At 51.0% G+C, this 23,008-nt stretch overlaps 1 protein-coding gene across 4 annotated transcripts in view; it reads left to right on the forward strand.

Moving 5' to 3' along the window:
• The window catches only part of Gsn (gelsolin), a 53,357-nt gene that overhangs the window by 19,638 nt on the left and 10,711 nt on the right, over positions 1-23,008 (forward strand). For 2 of the 4 annotated variants that reach the window (XM_026410352.2, XM_026410350.2), the window contains 8 exons: positions 9,223-9,427; positions 10,015-10,169; positions 16,925-17,086; positions 19,325-19,474; positions 20,513-20,602; positions 20,936-21,068; positions 22,270-22,358; positions 22,504-22,719. In XM_026410352.2, the coding sequence (XP_026266137.2) occupies positions 9,232-9,427; positions 10,015-10,169; positions 16,925-17,086; positions 19,325-19,474; positions 20,513-20,602; positions 20,936-21,068; positions 22,270-22,358; positions 22,504-22,719 (1,191 nt within the window). In that variant the 5' untranslated portion in view covers positions 9,223-9,231. Of the gene's footprint in view, positions 1-7,581; positions 7,764-7,847; positions 7,887-9,222; positions 9,428-10,014; positions 10,170-16,924; positions 17,087-19,324; positions 19,475-20,512; positions 20,603-20,935; positions 21,069-22,269; positions 22,359-22,503; positions 22,720-23,008 lie in introns of those variants that run through there. The other 2 variants (XM_026410349.2, XM_026410351.2) reach the window with 2 other exon arrangements.

A 23,008-nucleotide genomic window follows, 5' to 3' on the forward strand; every position in this document is an offset into this window, starting at 1 on the left:
GATGATCTGACCAGTCCGAGTGTGTGTGTGTGTGTGTGTGTGTGTGTGTGTGTGTGTGTGTGGTGTGCTGGGGATTGAACCCAGGGCCTTGTACATGCAAGGCAAGCACTCTACCAGCTGAGCTATATCACCAGCTCTGTCTGACCAGGCTTTACCTGAGGACACTAAAAGCTCAGAGAGGTTGAGTGCCTTGCCCAGCTCGTGGTTGTTAGGGCTCGGATCCTTGGGTGGAGCAGAAAGGCTAAGTTCAGAGAGGAGGGGTGTCATAAGGAGACACAGGGAGGGGGAGGGGGAGGGGAATGAGTGGCAAGGCTGCCTCTCCTGAAACGATTTTCCAACCCTGGTACCAGCCCAACCCCAGTTCTCCAGTCCTGGGTTGGAACGTCCCAGCCTTCCTCTGCTTTAGAGGCAGACTCAGGTGGTCCAGGATAGGTGTGGGGACAATAGAGCTGAGGCTTGCAGGGTCTGGAGAGGTGCAGGGTGGTCATCTTTGGATGTCAGGGTTACCGAGAACTTACTGAATGCCAAGCACAATGTCAGTGGCTCCTTCCATCGTACCAGACACCGCACAGGCTAGGAATCATTATGCCTTTTACACAAGTGTTGCAGAAGGAGCCTCTTGCCTGCGTCCGCTGGTGGTAGATTTGGGCTCTTTTCAAGTTCATCCCTGGACATGGCTTGGTGTTCCCTTGGTGGGAAGATCATTCAGCCTTCACGCTCTTGGTCATTCTCGTGTCTCCACCTCAAGGAGACTCAGCATGTGCTCCTGGATTCTGGTCTCCCACCTTTCCCCTCCATTTACCGGCTTTTGTTCTTCTCAGGGAGTTCTGCTTGCAGGTACAAAGTGACACCCAAACAGTGGGCTTGACCTTCCTCCCAGAGCCAAGCACTAAGGGAATCTGAGCTGTTCGGGGCCCAAGGACAGAGAAGGGCTTCATCTGGAGCCCATGACAGGAGGACGTGGCACCATCACGTGATGGCAGGCACCCTTGTTTCCATCAGCATGGCGACTGGCCCTGGTGGATCATAGTGAAGGATGAACTTGATCCCCAGACACGCAGGAGGGGACTGAGGGCAGGGGGCTTCATGTACAATATTATTGGCTTTTTGCTTTTTTCTCTCAACATCCTTGAATCTCAGGGTCCCAAGGTCCTTAGAGATGGTCTGGTTTGCTTGTCACTTGAGTCCTCTTGGCTGGGTCACCATTTAGCATCTCATTACTTCTGAGGAGAGAGAAGGGAATCATTATTTTTTCCAGTTTTTAAAAAAAATTGTGATAAAATACACACACCATAAAATTGATCACCTTAATCACTTTAAAGCGAAGGGTTTGGTGGTATTGAAGACATTGATCATGTGTAACCATCACCCCCATCCGTCTTCAGAACTCTTCCTCTTGTGGAACTGAAACTCTGTCCCACTCCTGCAGCCTCTGACAGCCATCAATCTACTTTCTGCCCCTGAATTTTGGCTACTCTGAGTTCCTCATATAAGCATTTGTCTTCTTGTGAATGGCTTTTGTCATTTAGCATAATGTCCTCAAGGTTTGTTCACTGGGCAGAATTCCCTTCCGTGTTAAGGCTGAGTGACATTCTGTGGTAGAGAGGTGTATTTTGCTTATTTATTCATTCACCCGTGGACACTTGACTTGCTTCCATGTTTGAGCTCTTGTGAATGATCCTGCTATAAACACAGATATGCAGGTCTCTTTGAGACCTTGCTGTTGGAAATCAGCATCTTTGAACATCTATTTTATGAAAGGCATGGTCCTAGGCTCTTTCACATTTATGGTCTCATTTTGTCCTCCCAACTATCATTCAAAAAAGGCATTTTTTTTACTCATATTTTATACATAAGAAAATCGAGTTTCAGAGAGATAGAAACTCACCCAAGTGCACTGCCTAACAATAATAGCAGCTTTCTTTACACAAGCTTAATCTGCAGCAAGCCCTGTGCTAAGCCCCAAACATATTTTACCTTATTAAGTTCTCACAATAATCCTAGGAAGAGGGCATTTGCAGATGAGGAAATCGAAGGTCAGAGAACCAAAGTGACTTCTCAAAGCCACTCAGTTGCTCAGAGCCACTCTGGTAGACCAGAACTTAGACCCAGGTGTTTCTGGGTTAGCATAATCACAAACACAAGGCTACTCCCTTTGTTTTTCTCCCTCTTTGAAAGTCCTTTCCCTGTGTAGCTGCCTCCCCTGGCTTCTCCTGCTCCTTCTGGCTCTGGTGGGGCACCCTGGACCCTGCCTTCTCCAGCAGATTTGTGGACAGGTTGTCTCCTCCACCACCTGTCTTCTGCTGGTTCTGCACTCACACTATCCGCCTCTGGACCTCTCTGTCCTGCTGCTAGTCTTTGTGCCAGTGGTGGTGGACTAGGACACAGTTATATATATAGTTTCTATATATATATATATAGCTGTTGATGGATCTTTATTTTATTCATTTATTTATATGTGGCGCTGTGAATTAAACCCAGGGCCTCACACATGCTAGGCAAGTGCTCTACCACTGAGCCACCACCCCAGCCCCTAGGACACAGTTGTTTGCAGCCATTTGTAGCCCCTGCTGCTGGCCTGACAAGTCTCCCAGGGTCAGCTCCTCCCCCAGAGCAGGGGAGATGGACTGCCAAAATGGGTCCTGGCAAAAAAGAGGGCCAGGCTCATACCCATGGCCAAATCTGACTGCTTACAGGGCACAAGGTTAGGAAGTGTCTGGGTCAGGCCCTTTCCAAATGTCCTGTCCTGGCTCTCAGCACTAGGTGGGGTTGGATCCGGAAGCTGGGAAAGGGCCAGAGGCTTCAGTCCCTGGGATAGTTGCCCTCCCGGAGGAGGCTTCAGCCCAGCCCACTGGCCATCTTCCCAATATCTGTCCACACCCAGAACAGCTTGGCCAAGGCAGACACCCAGCTGGCCTGTTAGGGAGCCCTGTCACATGCAGGCCAGGCTTTGGCTCTGACCTGGTTGTCAAAGAGACCCGAGTTCTAAATTTCTGCCAGGCTCTTGCTTTCTGGCTCTGGGACATCATCCTCTTGTTCTTGGTATGATTTTCCACAAAGACAGGAGGGACTTATGACCATATTTGCTAAGAAGCCCTGCTCAGTGCTGTGCCCTCCAGCAGGCTGTGCCCATTCCCCAGACAGCCCTGTAGCTTGAGGCACTATCCCTATTTACAGATGAGTGACCTGAGGCTCACAGAGGGAAAGAACTTGCTCCAGGTCACACAGCCTAGACCTCAGCCTAAGTCCCGCTGTGGAATCTGTAACCTTTCTCTTCCCCCAGTCTGCTGCTCTCCTCAGTGCACATGGGCTGAACTCAGGCCTCTGGGAGAACTCCTGCTGTGTGTCAGGCCTTGGGCACTCTCCTTGCTGCACGGGCTCAGTACCATTCTCCCCATTTTATCGTTGGGGAAACTGAGGCCTCAACTACAGGGGGCCTCGTCTGCTAGATTCTAAAACCTGTGTTCTTTCAAGTCCACAGGGCTCGCCAGAATTTGTTGAGGCCCTGTCCAGTTTCACCGGGTTTCATAACTGGCTTCTCTGTTTACTGACCAATGTCCTTGTTAGCAAGATCCCAGGCCAGAGGGGTGGGTGCACCCAGGAGGTCCAGAGAGATGAGCCAAAAGCAAATGAGCTCCAAGAGAGGGCTTCCCATGAATGGCTGTGTGCCTGGGGAATCGAGAACAACCACGTTTGGGGTGAAGAGAAAAGAACAGGGTGGTGTCTTCCAGGCCTGGCCAAGGCCTTTTGTGCGTTGTGGCCAGGGGTGGAGGTGAGGGTGAGGCACCTCCTCTAGTATCTGGGAGCTGTCCTGAGAGGCCCACAGAGACACAGAGAGTGGCCTGAGGGTGTAGAGGGAAGAAGGGCTTGGAGCTGGTGGTGGGGGTCCTGGGTCCAGCTGTGGGGAAGGAAGGCCTGCCAGAGGAACATGGCTATACCACTCCATGCTATAGCAAAGCCACCTGCTATTTGTGTGGCACTGAGGAGGACCCAGGAACAGCCAAAATCAGAGGTCAGGGGATCTCCAAGCAGAGAGCAGGGACTAGGCCTGGGGATCTTTCTGGGTATGCTTTTGTCCCAGGTACTGAAACTGTGACAGGAGAGCTAGAGGGCTTTCTTGGTGCCTCCTGTCCTGGTCTGGGAGGTATGGCAGAGGCAGTGGCCCTACATGCTCTTGGTTGCCAGCTTGAATTGGGCTAGACTTGGGTTTGACTTGTTTAGCAACTGCAACCCTTTCTGCATAGAGCCCTGCCACTCCCTGCTCGGGTCAGGTGGTTCCAGGGAATTCCTGCTTCATCCCCCAAGACAGAGCTGGGCTCTGGAGCAAGTCAGACGTGTGTGAATCTCAGCAATGCCTCCTTCCAGCAGAGTGACTCTGGACAAGTGACTATCCTTCCCTGAGTCTCAGTTGCCCCAGCTAGGCCCAGAGGTAAAACAGTGTGCAGTTATGAATGCCTCCTCCCTCAAATCAGGGGCTCTAGACTGTCTGATTCAGAAGACCTGTAGAGGCAACCTGGCCCAGTGTCCCCATCTTAAAGATGGAGGTAAGAGAGGCTCAGAGACATGCAGGCTCTGGGTATGACTGCACAGCCAGTACCTGGGAATGAATGTTGTGGCTAGAAAAGAGGTGTAGAGTGGGGACATTGGACCTACCCTGTCTTTGCTTATGGAGATGCTGAGGCCCAGAGAGGACTTGTCCAAAGTCATCTGGAAGTCAGTGGCAGAGCTAGCCCTAACAAACTCCATGAATTCAGGCAGGAAGCAGAGTAAGACAGTGTTGCCCCAGCAAAGCCACCACTTCTCCATGCCCAATAGTGAGGGTTTCCGGGCTCTGGGGTCCCAGGGAACAGGGACAGGGGCTTGGTGTCCAGCTATCTAGGGCTTAGAGCCAGACCCCACAGCTATATGGCAGGCAAAGTATAGGGCCTTTGTGATCATTAACTTGGGGCAAGTGGCCCTGGGTTGGTGGTCCATGACCCCTGGGATCTAGGCCAAGCCACAGCAGCTCTCTGTTAATCACCAACTGGGCAGGTCCAGGCCACACTGCTCCAGAGGGGGTTACTCAACTGGGCCAGCTGCTGGCTTGGGTTCACTCTGGGGGCTGGGAAAACAAGGACATTTTTCTTTCCTGTTTGTTTGGATTTTCCAAATTGTCTAATGAGCAAGTATTGCTTTAAATATATTTTAAAAGGTATTGTTCTTCATACACTAAAAAACAAACAAACAAACCTATATTGGATATATATACTTGTGACATTTCAAACCCCCAGCATTGCTTTTACAATTTTTTCAGTAAGTATCTTGAGGTAGAATTCATATATATAACAGTTCACTCACTGTGCGCATAGAGATTTTTAGTTTAATCAGTTGTGGACTCATCACCGTAATTCAGTATTAGAACATTTTCATCACCCTAAAGAGTTCCATTTGCCAACTGTAGAGGATCTGGGCACTTGCTGCAGCTACAGGCAGCCCTGGCAATGTCCAAGAAGGAAATCTCCCCTTCATTCCTTACAAGCAAACTGCCTTGACAGGTTAGCATTTACTGGTTTCTTAATGGTGCATGAGAGACAGAAAGGAAGGAAGGAGGGAAGAAAGAAAGAAAGGAAACAGTTGAACAATTACAACAAAAAGCTCACAAGGAGGAGAGGAACACACTCTAGTCATTGTTAGACAGTTTGCTTTTTGCACCTGGAGATCTCTCTGCTTATTGAGTGCCTACTATGTGCCAGGCACAATTTGATCTAGTTCATTCTTTTTTCTGCATAGTGGTCCATTGTACAGCAGCTCCATCATTTATTTAACCAGGACATTTGGGTCTTTTCCAGTTTTCTTCAGACAATGCTTCAGTGAACATCCTTGCACATGTTTTGCTGTTTGTAGTTCTGTAGGAAATGTTGTATTGTGCATTTTGAATTTGTGTAATTAAATTGCTATCCAGAGAGATGAAACTTGTTTACACTTCCATCAAGTACCTGTGAGCAGTGGGGTTTCTGATGCTCCTACAGATGGCTTGGAAGAGGGAAGAACTCTGTGAATTTAGGCCAGGGCAGCCCACTTCAGGCTCTGCAGACCTAGGGGTAAGCTTACTAGGTCTTGGAGTTCTGAGAACTCAGGCATCCCTCTGGGGCCGATACCCTAGATACAATGCAGACTCTTCAGTGTGGCCTCTGGGCACCTGCCACTCCTTCTGGCCTCATTTCCTCTTGTTCCCTGTGTTTCAGACTGGACCCTTGTCTTCACCAGAGGTGGCCCATATTTGCCTGCCCTTTGTGCATGCTATTCTCTCTCTGGAATGCCTTTTCTTTTCCATCTTCACCCTCCCTGATATTCTGGCCCCTTCTCCAGCAAGCCTCCTTATAACCCCTCTAGTCTCAGTTGCCTTCTGAGTTCCCCTAGCCTTTGATCTGCTCTCTCCCCCACTCCCTTTTAAGAAGGAGGAAATTGTAGGCTGGAGAAGGCAAACTTCAACCTGATTAGATAGAAGTCATCTAAGAGCTGACTATAGCTACGGGGACAGGCAGGGACACTCCCATTTACCCATGTGCAGGCCAGGCTGTTTCCAAATGATTTACTCCTCAGCAACTTCTGTACCCATGCAAATGTAAGATTTAAGCATCAAAGAAAGAAAGTAACTTACAAGAATCAAACCCAGATCTCCCGTGTCCCAGTTACAAGCCTGGGACTGGGAGAAGGCTCAGATCCTGTCTTCCCCAGGACGAATGGATAGGGAATGTCCAAAATGGATGAGAAACTTCAAGAAGCAACAAGGGCCTGTATTTTTGGAAACATGAAGGCAAACCCTGAGACACCAGCTAATGGAGGTAGATAGAAGTGATTGTACCCAGGAAGAGGTAAATGGGGTCAAAAGAGAGCAACCTTGCACAACTATGTGACTAGGTTTTGATCAAAATGAAACCTTTGAGAAGTAAAGTGTTTTTTAAAGATGGGGGGAACGGCTGCTTTGAGTAAAGTAGAACCAGCAAGCCCAGAAGTTGGGAGATTTACAGGCAGGTGTCTAAGTCTGGCGTGCTTCACCTGCCCCTCACTGGTGGCATGCATGCTGCTGAGATGGGGGTTCTGATCCTGACGGTAGCATTTGTTAGCGGTGTGCAGGTAGTTTAATCACTCTGCACTCAGTTTCTCCCTCCCTAAAATGGGCTGTCCTTTGTACCCATTCTGATGTACCAGTGGAAAGCTTGCAATGTTCCTGTTGTTGGCATTATTATTATTATTATTATCATCATCATCATCATCACTGGAGATAGGAACAAAGAGGCTTGTAGAGGTTGTACAAGAAGATGAGACTGAGATGGGCTCTCCGCGGCTCACATTGAGTTGGCACCCGCTGTATGGCAGGCCCTGTTCTGGGTTTTCTTGGGGAAGCAGATGTTCAGGGCCGGCCGCGCCCAGTGGGGTTGGTCCGGGTGGGAACCCAGATGTCTCCGAGATCCGGGACAGATCCCCGCCTCTCCCGCGGGCCCGCAGGGGCGCAGCCCTGCCCTGAGCCCTCCCTGAGGGGCGGTCCCCTGCTTGGGCGGGATGGGCGGTCGGCTACTTAAAGTCTGCGACCCGGGGCTAGGCTGCCGACTGGGTGCTCTGCCGCCGCCGTCGCCGCCATGGCTCCGCACCGCTCCGCGCCAGCCCTGCTCCGCGCGCTGCTTTTGACGCTGTGCGCACTGTCACCGCGGGTCCGCGCGGCCACCGCGTCGCGGGGGGCGGCCCAGGCGCAGGCGCCCCAGGGGCGGGCGTCCCAGGCACGGGTGAGTGCCCGGGGGGCCCCCCGGGGCTCCCGGAGTAACTCTCTATTGTAAGTTCTTGCAGATTCAGCGCTAGGAAAAGGGGAGTAATTCAGGTCTAGAATGGAAAAACTGTTTTGTTGCTTTGTAAGTATGTCTTGCTGCTTCCAGGGCTCTCGTGGGTGAGGGTGGGTGCCTCGGGGCCCTGGCTGTTTCCCTCCCTACAGGCTAACCCTCCCCTTGGCCGGAGCTCTTTTCCTTCGTCGCCTTCTGATTTCTTACCCATCGCTGCCGCCTGTCTAATTTCTCCTCCTCTCTGCCTGACTTCTCTCCTTGCCTCATTTGATTTCTTCTAACATTTCTGACTCCTCCCCATTAGATGTCCCTCTCGCGCTCCAGTTTTCTCCTAGTGTGATCTCACCTCGATCTGCTTATCGTCATTCCTATTATTCATTTTCCCCTTTCTGCTGTCTCCTCTGCCCCGATTTCTCCTCCTCTCCTTTGATTTTGTGTTTTTCCACCCCTCGCCCTTCTGCCTGAGCTCCAAGCGCAGCGTGGTCCCTCTGACTTCTCCCATTTGACTTTTACTCCCACCAGATCTCCCCTCCGGCCCGAGGAGACCTGCGCCTGCTGATTTCTGCCCGCTGACTCCAGCCTAACCCTCCCGCTCGCTGTCTCCAGCCCTAGCGCATGTCTGACAGCCTTCCCCCTCCCCTTGACCTCCTCCTCTCCAACAGGCTCCTGCAGACCCAGGCTGTGTCCTCTCCGCCTTTTCCAAGAAATGAAATTTGGGGGGGGGGGGTGTTGGGGGGCAGAGGGAGGAGGCAGACAGCTCAGGAGGCCACTTGGGCTCAGCTATCCTTCTTGAGGGTGTGATGAGGGATGGATGGGACAAGGGCAAGCTTACCTCTTCCAAAAAGCAAAAGCAAACAGGGCATGTGACCTTGGGCCAGTCCTTCCCTTTGTGGGCCTCAGTTTTCCTATCTATAGAGTGGGGGTAGACAATGAGCTGAGAACCCTGTAGTTCTAAGAGCCATGATGGTGCTGGAAGGGAGCAGGCTGAGCCCCTGGGGACCCCTAGATGTATCACTACCATCTGAGGGGGTCTACCCAGAGTAGCTTGGGGCAGTTCCTGTCCACTGTTTCCTAGCTGAGTATCAATTCACTTCACTGTGCCTCAGTCATCACAGCCAATTGGCAATGAAAACAGAGGGAGAAGGGAGGTGGAGCCCTCTGCCTCCCCATCACCAGAAAATGCAGATCGGGGAGCTGAGCTGGAGAGACAGATGCTCACCAAGGCACAGGATTTGGAGCCTAAATTCTTGCCCTGTTTGCCAACTCATAGAAAGGGGTCGACTGACCCTGGCCATGGGGAGGCTCAAGTGAGACGCTCTTGGTGCTGGAACACAGCCTCCCTCGAGCCCGGGGTCTCTCCCTGCCAAGACTTGTGCCCCTGCTCAGGCTCTGCCTTGTCTCTCCCCAGCCCAGCAGCATGGTGGTGGAACACCCCGAGTTCCTCAAGGCAGGGAAGGAGCCCGGCTTGCAGATCTGGCGCGTGGAAAAGTTTGACCTGGTGCCCGTGCCCCCAAACCTCTACGGAGACTTCTTCACAGGCGACGCCTATGTCATCCTGAAGACTGTGCAGCTGAGGAATGGGAATCTGCAGTATGACCTCCACTACTGGCTGGGTGAGGCGCCCCTGCTCATCACCTGCCTGGTCCCAACCCCATATAGCCTCGACCTCTGAGGTGTGGTCCCAGGAGGTACCCAGGAGGCTCACTGAAGACTGAGAGCTAAGTGTGTGCAGGCTCTTGGCTAGTGGTTACCTGTCCCCAGACTCTAGAGCCAATCTGGGCACGTTCTGACCTCAGCTGTGATCTGCCCTTTGGCAAGACACCAATGTCCCTGTGGCTTGGACATGGTGACACAGCTGTACTACCTCAAAGGAGGGTCATGAGGGTGCAATAAATTACGGTGAGTAACTTGGACACAGAGGACCCCTCCCCAGCATCCCTGGCCCAGCTGTGGTCAAACCTCCTGCAGTTTGTTCTTTAGAGACAGGAGCCTGGGGTCTCTAACACTGCAGATCTGTTCTGCAATGGTGTAAGTCCTGAGCTCCATTATACAGGTGGCCTCACTGAGGCTCACAGAAAGAAGAAGCTTGCCCAGATTCTGTGGTGAGGCCAGGGTAATGCTGGAGGCACCACACTCCTGCCCCCAGGGTGCTGAAACCACTTTTGGGAAGCTAGGCTCATGCTGCTCTGATGTCTGCTAGGCAACGAGTGTAGCCAGGACGAAAGTGGGGCAGCCGCCATCTTCACTGTGCAGCTGGATGACTACCTGAATGGCCGGGCTGTACAGCACCGAGAGGTCCAGGGCTTTGAGTCAGCTACCTTCCTCGGTTATTTCAAGTCTGGCCTGAAGTACAAGGTAAGTTGGGCTTTATCTTGCTTGAATGGCTGAGACAGATGCATTCATGGCAGGGCTCATGAGGGGTCACCTGTCTGTCAGCTTCATAGGGCGATGGGCAGACAGGTGAGAGGTCAGACTTTGGAGTCAAGCAGCTCTGATTGTGAACCCTGGGCCCTTCCTAGCAGTGTGATCCTGGACGGATCACATGCTCTTTCTCTGAGTCTTTGATTCCTTATTTTAGAATGAGGAGAGGACAGTTCCCTGTAACTTCATAGTGTTGTGTTCCTGGCCCCAGCAGTGAGGAGTGGGCCAGAGGTGGAAACCTAGCCCTTCTTGCAAACCCTATTTCTGTACCCTGTAATTCTTGGGCCTTGCCAGCAAAGGACCTGAGTAAGGTATTTGGTAAGGCACTCTTGGTCACATCCCTCTTTCCAATCACTAGAATCCCTCCTGAACCTGAACTCTTAGGACATTGGTGAACTCTTAGGACATTGAAGACGGCTCTTTCCCTAAGCTCCTAGCCAGATGGGACTGAGCAGAACCAAGCTGGGAGCCCCAGGAGGCTGCACCCTCATGTTTTGTGTGACCTCCATCTAGCCACTTGACTTCCAGAGCCTACCTTTCCTCTCTGGTTACAGGTGAGCCAGTTGTACCTGCCCTGCAGGGCTGGGAGAGGATTTGGTGAAAGGGAAGCTGAGAAATGACTTTGCGTGGGGCTTGGCTCCTTGGAAGGGCTGGGGAAAGATTTAGGTTTCAAAGCAGGGCTCTCTTGGTCAGGATGGGGAGGGCATCACAGGCTTTCTTAGCTAGATGAGCCTTAATGTCAGGGCGCAAAGCTCTCCCTTTATGGAGGGCAGAGGAGACTGAAATACAGAGAGGAATAGCAACCCACCCAGGGTCACACTGGTATACCTCCATGTGGGCGCTCAGACCAGAACCCAGATCTCCTGACTGCTGGCATTTTCCCATCAAACCAGCATCCCTCTCATGACCAAGGTGCTAGTAGGTTAGACTTCAAGCCCTGTCTGTGCCACCCATGAGCTGTGTGCCCTTAGAGAGTTGCTGTCCCTTTCTGGACTGCAGGGTCTTCTGTGTCCATGGGACAGTGACCCTGTCTTCCTGAAATCAGGCACAAGGGATTGAATAATGGAGACTGCCTGTGAGACTCAGGGAGCAAAGGGCAGGGCAAGTGCTGGCAGCAGCAGCCAGGCCTAGGGTGCTGGGCTGGATTTCCTGGTGTCCACCCAGCCCCATCTTCCAGCTTCCTGGCCAGTGTGCTTCTGCCCAGTGTGCCTTCTTCCTGAAGTGCTTCTGGGCTTTGGTGCCTGAGGAAGGAGAGGGGGAAAGGGTGGGGACCAGGCCTCTGGGCTGGGGAAGATCTTTGGCAACTCCTAGAGCTGGAAGTGGGACAATCACTTGACCAGGAATCAAACTGAGTTTCAGGTCACCCCATGAAACTGGGGTGAGACTTCGGGCAAAGTGTATACCCCAGTGTTCTCACCCCCTTCCCAGCGGCCATTCCCTCAACACGCAGTTCTGAAGTCCCTGTCACAGCAGCGCCTGTGTATTGTTGCCTGAGTGTGGCAGGCCCGGCACCAGGAACATCCTTTGTCCGCCTTAGGTTCCACGGCTGTCCTAGGAGACAGAGCTCCACTTTACAGAGGCTCAGGGAGGTCACAAAACCAGGAAGTGGTGGAAGCCAGCTTCACACCCAGGCCAGTGATCCCCTAATTCTGGCAGGCTGTGGGCCAAGCCCTGGGGTGCCAGGGGAAGAGGTGAGAAGATGGGCAGGCCCAGGAGGGAAGGCCCAGGAAGAGCGAGCCCATGGTGCATGGGTGGGTGGCAGAGGGTGGCCACCTCTTCAGGGTGTTCAGGTGTCTGCCCAGCTGTCTTGCCTCGTCCTGTTTCTCAGGTGACAGCTCAGTGTCCAACACAGCCACATGTATGAGAGTCCTTAGGCACCGAGGACGAAACAGCGCAGATCATGGATTCCCCTGCCTTGTTTTCTTTTCTTTTTTCTTTTCTTTTTTTGTACTGGAGATTGAACCCTGGGCACTCTACCACTGAGCCACATCCCCAGCCCTTTTTATTGTTATTGTTTATTCTGAGACAGGGTCTGGCTAAGTTGCTGAGACTATCCTTGGATTTGTGCTCCTTCCTTCTCAGCCTCTCTAGTGGCTGGAATTTCAGGCATGGGCCACCACACCCTATTTACTCTCTTTTAGAAATGAATAAGGATGATCAGAACCACAACCATATATTGAGCGTTTACGACAGGATCTCATTTAATTCTTACTGTAGCCTTCAGGGTGGTTGGTAATATTGCCATTTCATAGATGATGAAACTGAGGCTCAGTGGAGTAAACTAATTTGCCCCCACCTACAGCTAGTAGGTTCTAATCACGGGAAACTTGTGTTGCTTACTATGTGTCAGAGACTCCTCTGAGCGCTCTACTTATTTAACTCATTTCACCCTATGAGGCAGTTACTGGGATTAGCACCATTTTGGAAATGATGAAAGTAAGATACGGAGATGTTAAGCTACTTGTCAAACTGCAGGCTCTGGGATTCAAACCCAGGTGTGAAGGGGCGGGCTCAGAGCTGGTTCAGAGTAGACATTTCAAGATTCCCTGATCTTCCATCTTAGCTCAGACGGGGCCTAGAGTCTGCATATTTAACCAGCCTCCCTCACCCCCAGATGATTTTCTGGGTTGTTCTTGACCATGTTTTGAGGCATGTTCCAGAAAGTAGGACCCAACCAGGGCTCAGATTTGGTTTTTCAGTCCTGAAAGGCTCTGGTCCCTGATGGAAATGTGAGGTCCAGGCGGTCCTGTTTACTACCGTGTGCAAGTCCCCAGGCCGCCCGCCCCCGCACTTGACAGGCCCAGCCAGGTTCTCAGCAGGGTGCTCTCATCAATTATAGATTCCCAAGGAGCAGGGCTTGTTACGCAAGACTTGTCCCTGTGACAGCCTCTTCCTGGGAGTCAGTTCTGACCTCCTAGTGTGAGAAGGGGCAGGTAAGAGACGACCTGCTAGGAGTAGCTGGCCTGGGGCCCTCTTGTTCTGTGACCCCTGCAGATCTTAAAAGTCATTGCACACTGCAAGGTGGTAATCCCTCACCTTTCCATCCTGCTTGGCCCCTGCCTTTCCGTTTTCAGACAGAAGGGGGGACCCCCCTGGGGCTGAGTTATTTGAAACCCTTTGTTCAAACCCATCCTGGGCCTGGCAGAGTCCTCAGAGCCCTTGGACCAGGAAACACTATTGAAAACTCAGAGAATCATTGGAAACGTTTTCTTCTCCCATTTATTGTAAAAGGAACTTTGAATTTAGAGGATAGAGGGGACCAACCCTGATCAAAAAATTTTTTTAGTTTTAACAGTTCAGTGTTTTTTTTTTCCATGTAAATGTCTATTGCTTTCCCCCTTCTTATTATAAGAGTAATGCAAGTTTACTGCAAAATATCAAACGATACAGACGTACTTAGGTTTTAGACAGCAGAAGTCCCCCAGGAGTCTGTCCTTGTAGATACATCCCAAGTGCTGGTTCAATCTTTGCTCTCTCTCCATGAAACATATTTGTTTCATTGCTTCAATTTGGAAAGTGGCTTTTTAAACAATTTATCCTATTGAATTTCAAATGATTTGATGCCAATCTCTTCCCACCTAATGATTAGACTATAGAAAGCAATCTAAAGATCATAGTAAAAAAAATAGCAACAATCTCCAAAAAATTCCTGCCTTCCTCCAGCATTTGGAAATCCACTAATGTTTTCTCAGAGCATTTATTTATGTATTTATTTATTTTAACTTATCTTGCCAAATCTAATTTCCTAGATCAGTAAGATTAAAGGAGTTAATAGGAAACTCATGGCTACAATCATGAGAAATCAAGTAGTGTTTTATTTTATAAATTTTATACAGAGAAGTCCTCAGAATTGAGATTAATGATATAAAGTAACCTTTTTCCTTTTTTTAAAAAAAAAAAAAGTTGTTTTTTTTTTTTTTTCTCCACAGCCCCCTTCCCTGCCCAAACCCCCGGGGATACTCTACCACTGAGCTACATCCCCAATCCTTTTTTTTATTTTATTTTTTATTTTGATACAGGGTTTTGCTAAGTTGCTGAGGCTGGCCCCAAACTTCTTACTATCCTCCTGCCTCAGCCTCCCAGGTAGCTGGGATCACAGGCAAGAGCCACTGTACCTGACTAGTGTTTTCTATTTTTTCATAACAAAAACAAAAAGTCATGCTGAGTCAAGTTAAGAATTTTAGGGGTGTATTTTTTAAAAAGCGACTGGGTTTCCTTTGCTCTTGTCTCCTCATATCCATGTCTCTGAGGGACCAGTGGAAACAGTTGGTGGGTCCTTCTTGTACATTTTGGAAAAAGCCATTCAGAGTCACTCTCCCTTGATGACCAGCTGAGTGGAGCCGCAGGTCAGGGCTGAGCGGACAGATCATGGGCCCTGTCCATGGAAGGGAGAACAGGGAGGTGAAACCCAGCACTGCTGCCAACTAGCCGGAACCCTGGCACATTGGGTCGTGAATCTCCCACAGCCTTCTTTTCTTTGCTGGTGACACGGGGTGACACAAGCCCCTACCTCGTGGGCCTGTGGTGAGGATTGCATCGCGTGTGTGGAAGGCAGGCCCAGCCCGGGTGGAGCACAGTAGGTGTGGGCCATGTGTCCTCCTCCCTGGCTTCTCCTCACCTGCTCCCAGCCAGCTCTCAGAACTTTCCTGCCACTGCCTCCCCTCCATCAGTCCCCACCAATGTCCTTCTCACTCTGTACTGCTCACAGATCCCAAGCATCAGTGCCACCCAGTGCCTGAGACCCCTTAGACCCAGCCTGCATCCCGCAACCCCGTCTTGTTTCTTCTGATAACGGGGAAGGTGACTGGTTGTTGGTTGCTACTTAGTTGTGGGTGGCAAAGTCAAGAGTGGAGGCTCTGAGCCTCCCCTGCGCTGCACACCCAAGTCATTCACAGAGTGGCACCCACAGCTCCCTTGAGGGTGCAAAGGCAGAGTCGGCTCCAAAGGCTTGGCAGCTCCACGGAACCCAGGGAATAAGGAAAGGCTCTGTGCTGATCCCAAGAATGGACACCAGGGGGCGTTCTGGCTCCTGGCACCAGGAAAAGACTTTCTACTTGAAAAATGACTCTGAGTGGGGCTTGTTCCTCCCTCTCATCTGGGTGACTCTAGCGACCTTTGTTTGCTGTAGGAAGCCTGATGTTGGGGGAAGAACGTGGGTGTCACATGCTGGGTTTGAATCCCAGCTCTACCATCTGCAGCTGTGAGATCTGGGGCGAGTCCTCACTTGTGGGCTCTGCTTCTGTCTCTGTGAGATGGGGATAATGATACCTCCCTCACAGACGATGCCTGCAAAATGCTTGGCACAGTGGGCATTATCATGTCACAATATTGTATGTCGATTGCTGTGATTGGCATAACAGAGGCATGATTCAAATGGCTCCCTTTGCCTCTTTGCCCTGAGCAAATGCGGCTTGCATCAAACTTCACACATCCCTGGAGAGAGAGGTGGGCAGAGAGGGACCTGGCTAGGGTGGCTGCATCTCCAGTCTTTTTCCAGCATTTCCAGGGTGGAAGCCCTTCTGCTTCTACCCTCCTGGAGTGTGGAGTAGGGAGAAGTATCAAAGTGGGAGTGGGAGGCAAAATTTCCAGTCTTGACTGCCACAGGCTTGCTGAGCACTTATAAGTAAGTCACTCTACTTTTCTGGGCTTCAGCTCACCATGGATAAAATGGGACACTGGGTTAGGACCTTTCTAGCTCTGATCTTCAGAACTGTGGCTGATGGGAAGAAATCCCAGCCAGTTTTTCTTGGCTTTCTACTGAGCCAGGGGCATTAGGGACTAGAGCAGGGAAGCCCCCTGAAGGCCCTGCTCCAGGACTTGGTGATGGCTGCAGAGGGTGGGTGAAACCCTGAGGATTACCCCAGCTGCCCAGCACTGTCCTGGCAGGGTAATTGTCTCTTACCCACAGCTGCCTCCTAAGGCTCAATTGGAGGCACTTGCTGTATTACCCCAGGAGGGAACAGGCAGATGGTGTGGGTACAGCCAGTCCCAAAGACTTCCCAGGAATCCTTGAAGGGTGGGAAGGATTTATAGTGCATTAGCCCTTCCCAAAGTGGGTTTTGCAGAGCACTTGAGCTGGAGGCAAGATGTGGTAGAGACAGGTGGCTCTTGAGGAATGTGTGTAAGGCCAGGGAATGCTGTTTAAAGAGGTGGCCAGCAGTGCCCCCACGGGATTTGCCAGAGCCTCATCTGTGCTCATGTGTGTCGGGTAACAGTCAGCAGCGGGGAGTAAGGATCATCCCCTACACTTTCTGATCATGGAACCCTTTCCTTGCAGACTATTCTGGGGGAGTTGGGTGTCATAGAACATTCCCTGGGAAATGCTGGTTTTGAGAAAGGAATGTTTTCAATATTTTGATTTAGGGAAGTGGCTCCAGGGATCTTTTTAGTGGAGTGACTGTGAGATTCAGTGGGACACAGTGTGTAGGGAATTTCATACTTCTAGCTGTGTGGCCTTGGACAAATTTTGTTCCTTTTTCTAAAAGTTGGTTTCCATCTCTGAAATGGGCATAAGAATGTTCCAGTCTCAAGTGATAGTGGATGTGAAAGTCCTGCATTGAGTGGTTGTCACTGTGATGCTATAAGGCCACTGGTCACAGGCACAGTTTCCTTCACCGCGATTCTATGCCCTTGCTGCTGGCTTCCCTGAACCCTGACCCTGGACTCACACTGCCTCCTTCACCCAACAGAAAGGTGGTGTGGCATCAGGATTCAAGCATGTGGTACCCAATGAAGTGGTGGTGCAGAGACTCTTCCAAGTCAAAGGACGGCGTGTGGTCCGTGCCACCGAGGTGCCTGTGTCCTGGGACAGCTTCAACAATGGTGACTGCTTCATCTTGGATCTGGGCAATGTGAGTTCTGCCCGACCCTTCCCCAGGGGCTACTGACACCAGGGAGGAGGATACACTCATAAACAGGGGCATAGACTTGGACAGGGCAAAACAAGGGAACCAGCAGGCCCTGTGCCCTGTGGGCCAGTCAGAGACCCACGTACAGACGTGTCCAGCATGCACAGATTCCTACACATGTAGACTCAAGCCCATCATGTGCATGTGCATAGACCTGAGTACACCTTGTATGCACGGTACACTTGGGATTTGATTGACGCCTAGATTCCCTGACACTTTCATTTATATCTCTTGTTTACCTTCCTCTCAACACCTACTGGGGAGTGAACCCAAGGGTTTATTTATTTATTTATTTTGGTACTGAGGATTGAACCCAGAGGTGCTTAATCACTGAGCCATGTCCCCTTTATATTTTTTATTTTGAGTCAGGATCACACTAAGTTGTTCGGGCCTTGCTAAGTTGCTGCGACGGGCCTTGAACTTGCAAATCCTTCCTGCTGCCTCAGCCTCCCAAGTCCCTGGAATTCCAAGTGTGTTTCACCATGCCTGGCTAACCCAGGGTTTCTTTAGCTCTGATTTATATCTCCAATCCTTGTAAATTTTCACTTCTGGAACAGGGTCTCACTAAGTTACTGGGGCTGACCTTAAACTTGCCATCCTCCTGCCTCAGTTTCCTGAGTGGCTCTTATGTACCTTTCTACACAGAGACACACACTTGTAAGTACATGGCCAGCATGGACAAAAACTATCAGCTCTTGCCCACCAGATGTGGACATCTGCACCACAACAAATACCCTCATGCGTAGACCTGGGCCCACACATATATGTCATACACATGGTTGCACGTGTACATCATACATGACAATGCACTTCCCTAGACGACCCTATAAATGGATGATATAAATTTGTACCTACTTATCTCACAGATCCATATGAGCACAAATCTGCAAATGGACCCACAGAACATTCTACCCCAAGACTCATGTGTGTATATGCCCATGGTCAAAGCCCCTCCCTGAGTTAGCGTGGGCTTTTCAATCAAAGAGAGTAGACACACAGAAAAGTATATGAGTCCTCAGTGTCCAGCTCTGTGGATTTCACAGCATGAACACACCCTCGTAACACAAGATCAAGAAACTAGCTCACTGGGCCTTCAAGGCCTCTTTTGCCATCTTCCAGTTCCTTTTCCCCTCAAAAATAATCCTCATCCAGAACTCTCTTAACAGCATAGATTAGTTTCACCTGTTTTTCTGAACTATACATGCCTAAAACCTCACTCTTTTATGGCTTAATTCTTTGGCTTAACATTGCATTTCTGAGATTCACCTGTCTGTTGCATTTTGTAATTCAGTTATTCTTCTCGCTATATAAGATTCACTTTCATGGCGTCCCACAATTTACTTATTTTTTATGTTGCTGATGGGTATTTGGGGTGGTTTCTGGTTTGAGCTACTCTGAACATCCTTTCCCATGTCCTTTGGTAGACATGTGGGTACAGTTCTGTCAGATATGTTCCTAGGAGGTTTGCTGGCTCATAGGGTGTAGGTATAGTGAGCTTTGGTAGCTATGGCCACCTGGTTTTCCAAAGCGCCTGTACCAGTTTGTATTCCCATCAGCAAGTGTCTTAGTTCATTTTTTGTTGCTGTAACAGAATATCTGAATCTGGGTAAATTTATAAAAAAAGAAAAAGAAGTTAATTTTGACTCACAGTGCTGGAGCCTGAGAAGTCCAAGATCTGGTGGCTGCATCCAGTGAGGGCCTTGTGCTGCTTTGTAACATGGCAGAAGCAGGAAGGGCAAGCAGGAGCATGTACAAGAGGCAAGACACGAGGGGTGGCCTTGCTTTAAAACAAGCTGCTTTCCAAAGAATGAATGCATTCCCACAGAAAGAAATGAACCCTTATAATGACTTAGTCGCCTCTTAAAGGCTTCTTCCCAATACGGCCACAGTGGCATGAGTTTTAGAGACAAAGCATTTAAACTGGAGCAGCAAGCAAACATTTTTTGTACATAATCTATAATGGCATTACTGTGGTGTGGTTCTATCTGTGAAGTCACATCTCCTGGAGTGTAAGCTTCACACTGATTGCACTTAGATAATGCACATGTGTGCATTCTGCCAGCCTTGCCTGGGCAAGCGCAGAACAAGATGGGCTTGTGCACAGCCTCCTCCTTGATGTGTCACCAGGCAGGGCTTATATAAAGTCTGGGGCGCTGACTTCCTGGGATCTCTTTCTTACAGAACATCTACCAGTGGTGTGGTTCCAACAGCAACCGCTATGAGAAGCTGAAGGCCACACAGGTGTCCAAGGGTATCCGTGACAATGAGCGAAGTGGCCGTGCCCGAGTACATGTATCCGAGGAAGGTGCCGAGCCCGAGGCCATGCTCCAGGTACCCATGGGAAGTGGGTGGGGTGGACAGGGTAGGCTGCTCTGGATCTGGTTCATGCATTAGGCAATCGGAGGGGAATGTGAGGAAACCGTGTTCCCCACGCCTCCTCCTTAAGGCCTTTGTTTATCCACCAGGCCAGAACACTTCAGGGAGTGGGGAGGATCGGCTTCCCTGGCAACTTCCAGACCTCCTGAGAATTGCACAGATGTGGTGCATGCTGGGAGTGTGAGCCACACCCTCCAGTGAGAGGGCCAAGTCCTCCAAAGGAGTGGGGGAGGAAAGTCTACCAGCATCCCCCCGGGTCAGCTGAGACAACCAAGACCCAGTCCCTAATTTCCTCCTTTGGCAGTTCCTGATAGATTATGTCTTGTTTAGTTCATAACAAGATGGGATCACCAGTCATTGTTTTGAGACTTGTCAAGAGAGGCAAAGTTCACCACCCCCTACTTGCCTCCTACTTGCCTGGGAACATCCAGTTCCAGTTTTTGGAAAGAGCACAGGGTTGACTATATGGAGAAGGGGAGCTTGGACATCAGCCATAGTTTTGGAGGGACAGTAGCTGTTGCTGTTAAGACTGGACACACCCAGAATGGAGGAGTGAACAGAGGCTCTGAAGTGAACAGGGATCAAGGTTCCAATTCTGACTTAGCCACCTCGTAGCTGCGTGGACTAGTGACTTCATCTCTCTGGACCTCAGTTTCCCCTTCTGTGAGCGGAGAGTGATACCCTGTGTCTCCTGGCATGCCGTCTCTTAAAGCCTGTGCTCGGAGGTGTTCAGAGCTGCAGCCAGCTCTAAGAGAAGGCAGATGACCTGTCTGAAGGGCTGTCTTGGAAGAAGGGGGACAGGCGGTGTGTATGTGTGTGTGGTGGGCTTTTGACAAGTAGATCCAGCAGGAGGCCTGTGAACAGATGCAGGATGTTAAGGGAGATGGGCTCCACCTGGAGGGTCACCGTGGGTGCCTGTGTGGTACCTGCCTGCCAGGGGAGCTCTCTCAGGATCCCTCCCTCATGGCCACCCTTCCTCTCCATCTCCTGTAGGTGCTGGGCCCCAAGCCAGCTCTGCCCGGAGGTACTGAGGACACAGCCAAGGAGGATGCTGCCAACCGCAAGCTGGCCAAGCTCTACAAGGTGAGCTCCTGGGCATGGCGTCAGGACCAGGTGCCAGCAGACCTGGCTGTCCCCAGCTCCTCTGCTGTAGGACCTTAAGCAAGGCAGAGCCCCTGGTGCAGGGAGTGGGCTCTGCTTTCTGTGTTTCCGGTGGATGCTCATGTATTTCCCTGTTGTCCCCGAGCATCAGTCAGTAGACCTGGCAGAGCAATAAAGGAAAAAGAAAAAGGAGACCCACTGTGCTCAGAGGTGGCGGGCAGAAGCAATGGGTGTTGATCAGCCATGCTCCGTGTGTGGGCTTGGGCATCCTCTAGCTGACGCTCACATGCTCTGCTCACCTCTCTGTCCCCTCAGGTCTCCAACGGAGCAGGCAGCATGACGGTCTCCCTCGTGGCTGATGAGAACCCCTTCGCCCAGGGGGCCCTGAGGTCAGAGGACTGCTTCATCCTGGACCACGGCAGGGATGGGAAAATCTTTGTCTGGAAAGGTACAGGGGGCAGGGCCAAGGTCTCACCTGATCTCCAGGAATTGGTCTCCTGTGACTGTCAGGAGCTCCGGGGGAAGGCAGAGTTTTAGAGGCACCCTGGTGCTCTGCAAATCAGGAGTCTTGTTGAATATCTTGGCTTTGCAGTTGACTTGCTGTGTGATCTTGGGTACTTTATTTAACCCTCTCTGTGCCTCAGATTCCCTATTTGGGCTCACATTAGTGTTTCCCAAGCACATTACAACATCAGTTCTCGGAGAGGTTCACTGGTGTCATGTAAAAAGATGTGAAAAATGTCTAACTCGGTGGTCCAGTACATTCTCGGACCACAGTGAATTGGATGTTAAACGTTAGACTTTTAATTTGCTAGTGTACATTTGGCCTCTCATGAAGGTGCTTGGTTTCTGTTTGGGGAGCATCATGCTTGAAGTCTGCAAAACTCTTTGAGGAATATTTTATGGGAGGCTCTTGGAAAACATTGGCTCACATGATTCTGAGAGGTCTGAGATTTGAGGGGATCCCTCTGGGTTCTCCCCGCATTCTCTAAGGGTAGTCACAGTGAGGATGACAAAGGGAGGAAGGCAGTGGGTGGACAGAGAGCCACAGTGCTTTTGGCTGTTATTGTTAATACTCTCTGGGGCCCTGGGGCCTGGGCTAGCTGACCTTGGTCTTGACCTTGGCAATGGGAAGTCTGGGCACTAACTGGCAAGGAGCTTTCAGAGTTGAAAACTTGAGACCAGAGAGTGGGACAGATTCCTCGCTGTAGAGGAAGGCTGGAGTGTGGAGTGCAGGGAGTCTGAGTCATGGGAGTCCCACTTGCTGAGTGGTCTTGGCTAAATCACGGAGTCTCTCTAAGATCCTAATATTCTCATATGTAAACAGCAACAATAATGACATTGGTTGCATGAAGTGTGGTCTGGATTGAATGAAGTAATCCATGTAGAGTTGGGAGCACAAAATATGTGCTCAGTAAACAGACCCACAGTGTTTTTATGGTTGCTGCTATTGACCAGGGTCCCAGCTGGACCCCCAGGAGCTCCGGGTGCCGTCAGCTCTCGGGGAGGGGGATGTATCTCTGGTCTTGGCTGTCCACAGACTAAAAAGAGTTTGGCCTCCAATGCTCCATTTCCCTGGACCATTGGACATTAGGCTGCAGCAGAACCCCAGGCCCCAACCCTCTATTGCCTTCTCTGGCTGCCAACAGGCAAACAGGCCAACACAGAGGAGAGGAAGGCTGCCCTGAAAACGGCCTCTGACTTCATCTCCAAGATGCAATACCCCAAGCAGACCCAGGTGAGCCTTGGGGGTCCGAGAGGGGTGGGTCCAGTTTGGGGGATATGTGCTGAGGGGCGATGTCCCACCCTCCGTATGGACTGGGTATCTGAGGACCCCTGCTGGGCACCCAGCCACATCCTCCTTCTCCCCCTTCCCTTCCCAGGTTTCAGTCCTTCCCGAAGGTGGCGAGACCCCGCTGTTCAAGCAGTTCTTCAAGAACTGGCGTGACCCAGACCAGACCGATGGCCCAGGCTTGGCCTATCTCTCCAGCCACATTGCCAACGTGGAGCGTGTACCCTTCGACGCTGCCACACTGCACACCTCCACCGCCATGGCTGCCCAGCATGCCATGGATGACGATGGCACCGGCCAGAAACAGGTGCCGTTGGGGGGTGGGGCGGCTGGGGTGGCCTGCACAGGGATAAGGACACTTAGGTTGGTATCAGAGCAGGAGTAGGAGTTTGCCATGGAGAGAAGGGGCGGAGTGGTGGGCATTGCGCGCAGGACTTCCTGTTTGGGGAAAAGGCTGCTCTGGAGAGGCCAGGGCTGACGGTAGCCTGTGGGAGGTGCTGTGACGGCAGGCTGCTGGACTTGATCCTGGACCCGACGGGATTTTCTTTTTTGCAAAAGCAGACTTATGATATGCTCAGTTCTGTGCTCTAGAAACT

This window comes from Urocitellus parryii, chromosome 4 (assembly GCF_045843805.1).
Source record: "Urocitellus parryii isolate mUroPar1 chromosome 4, mUroPar1.hap1, whole genome shotgun sequence".
In the NCBI taxonomy this organism is placed as follows: domain Eukaryota; kingdom Metazoa; phylum Chordata; class Mammalia; order Rodentia; family Sciuridae; genus Urocitellus; species Urocitellus parryii.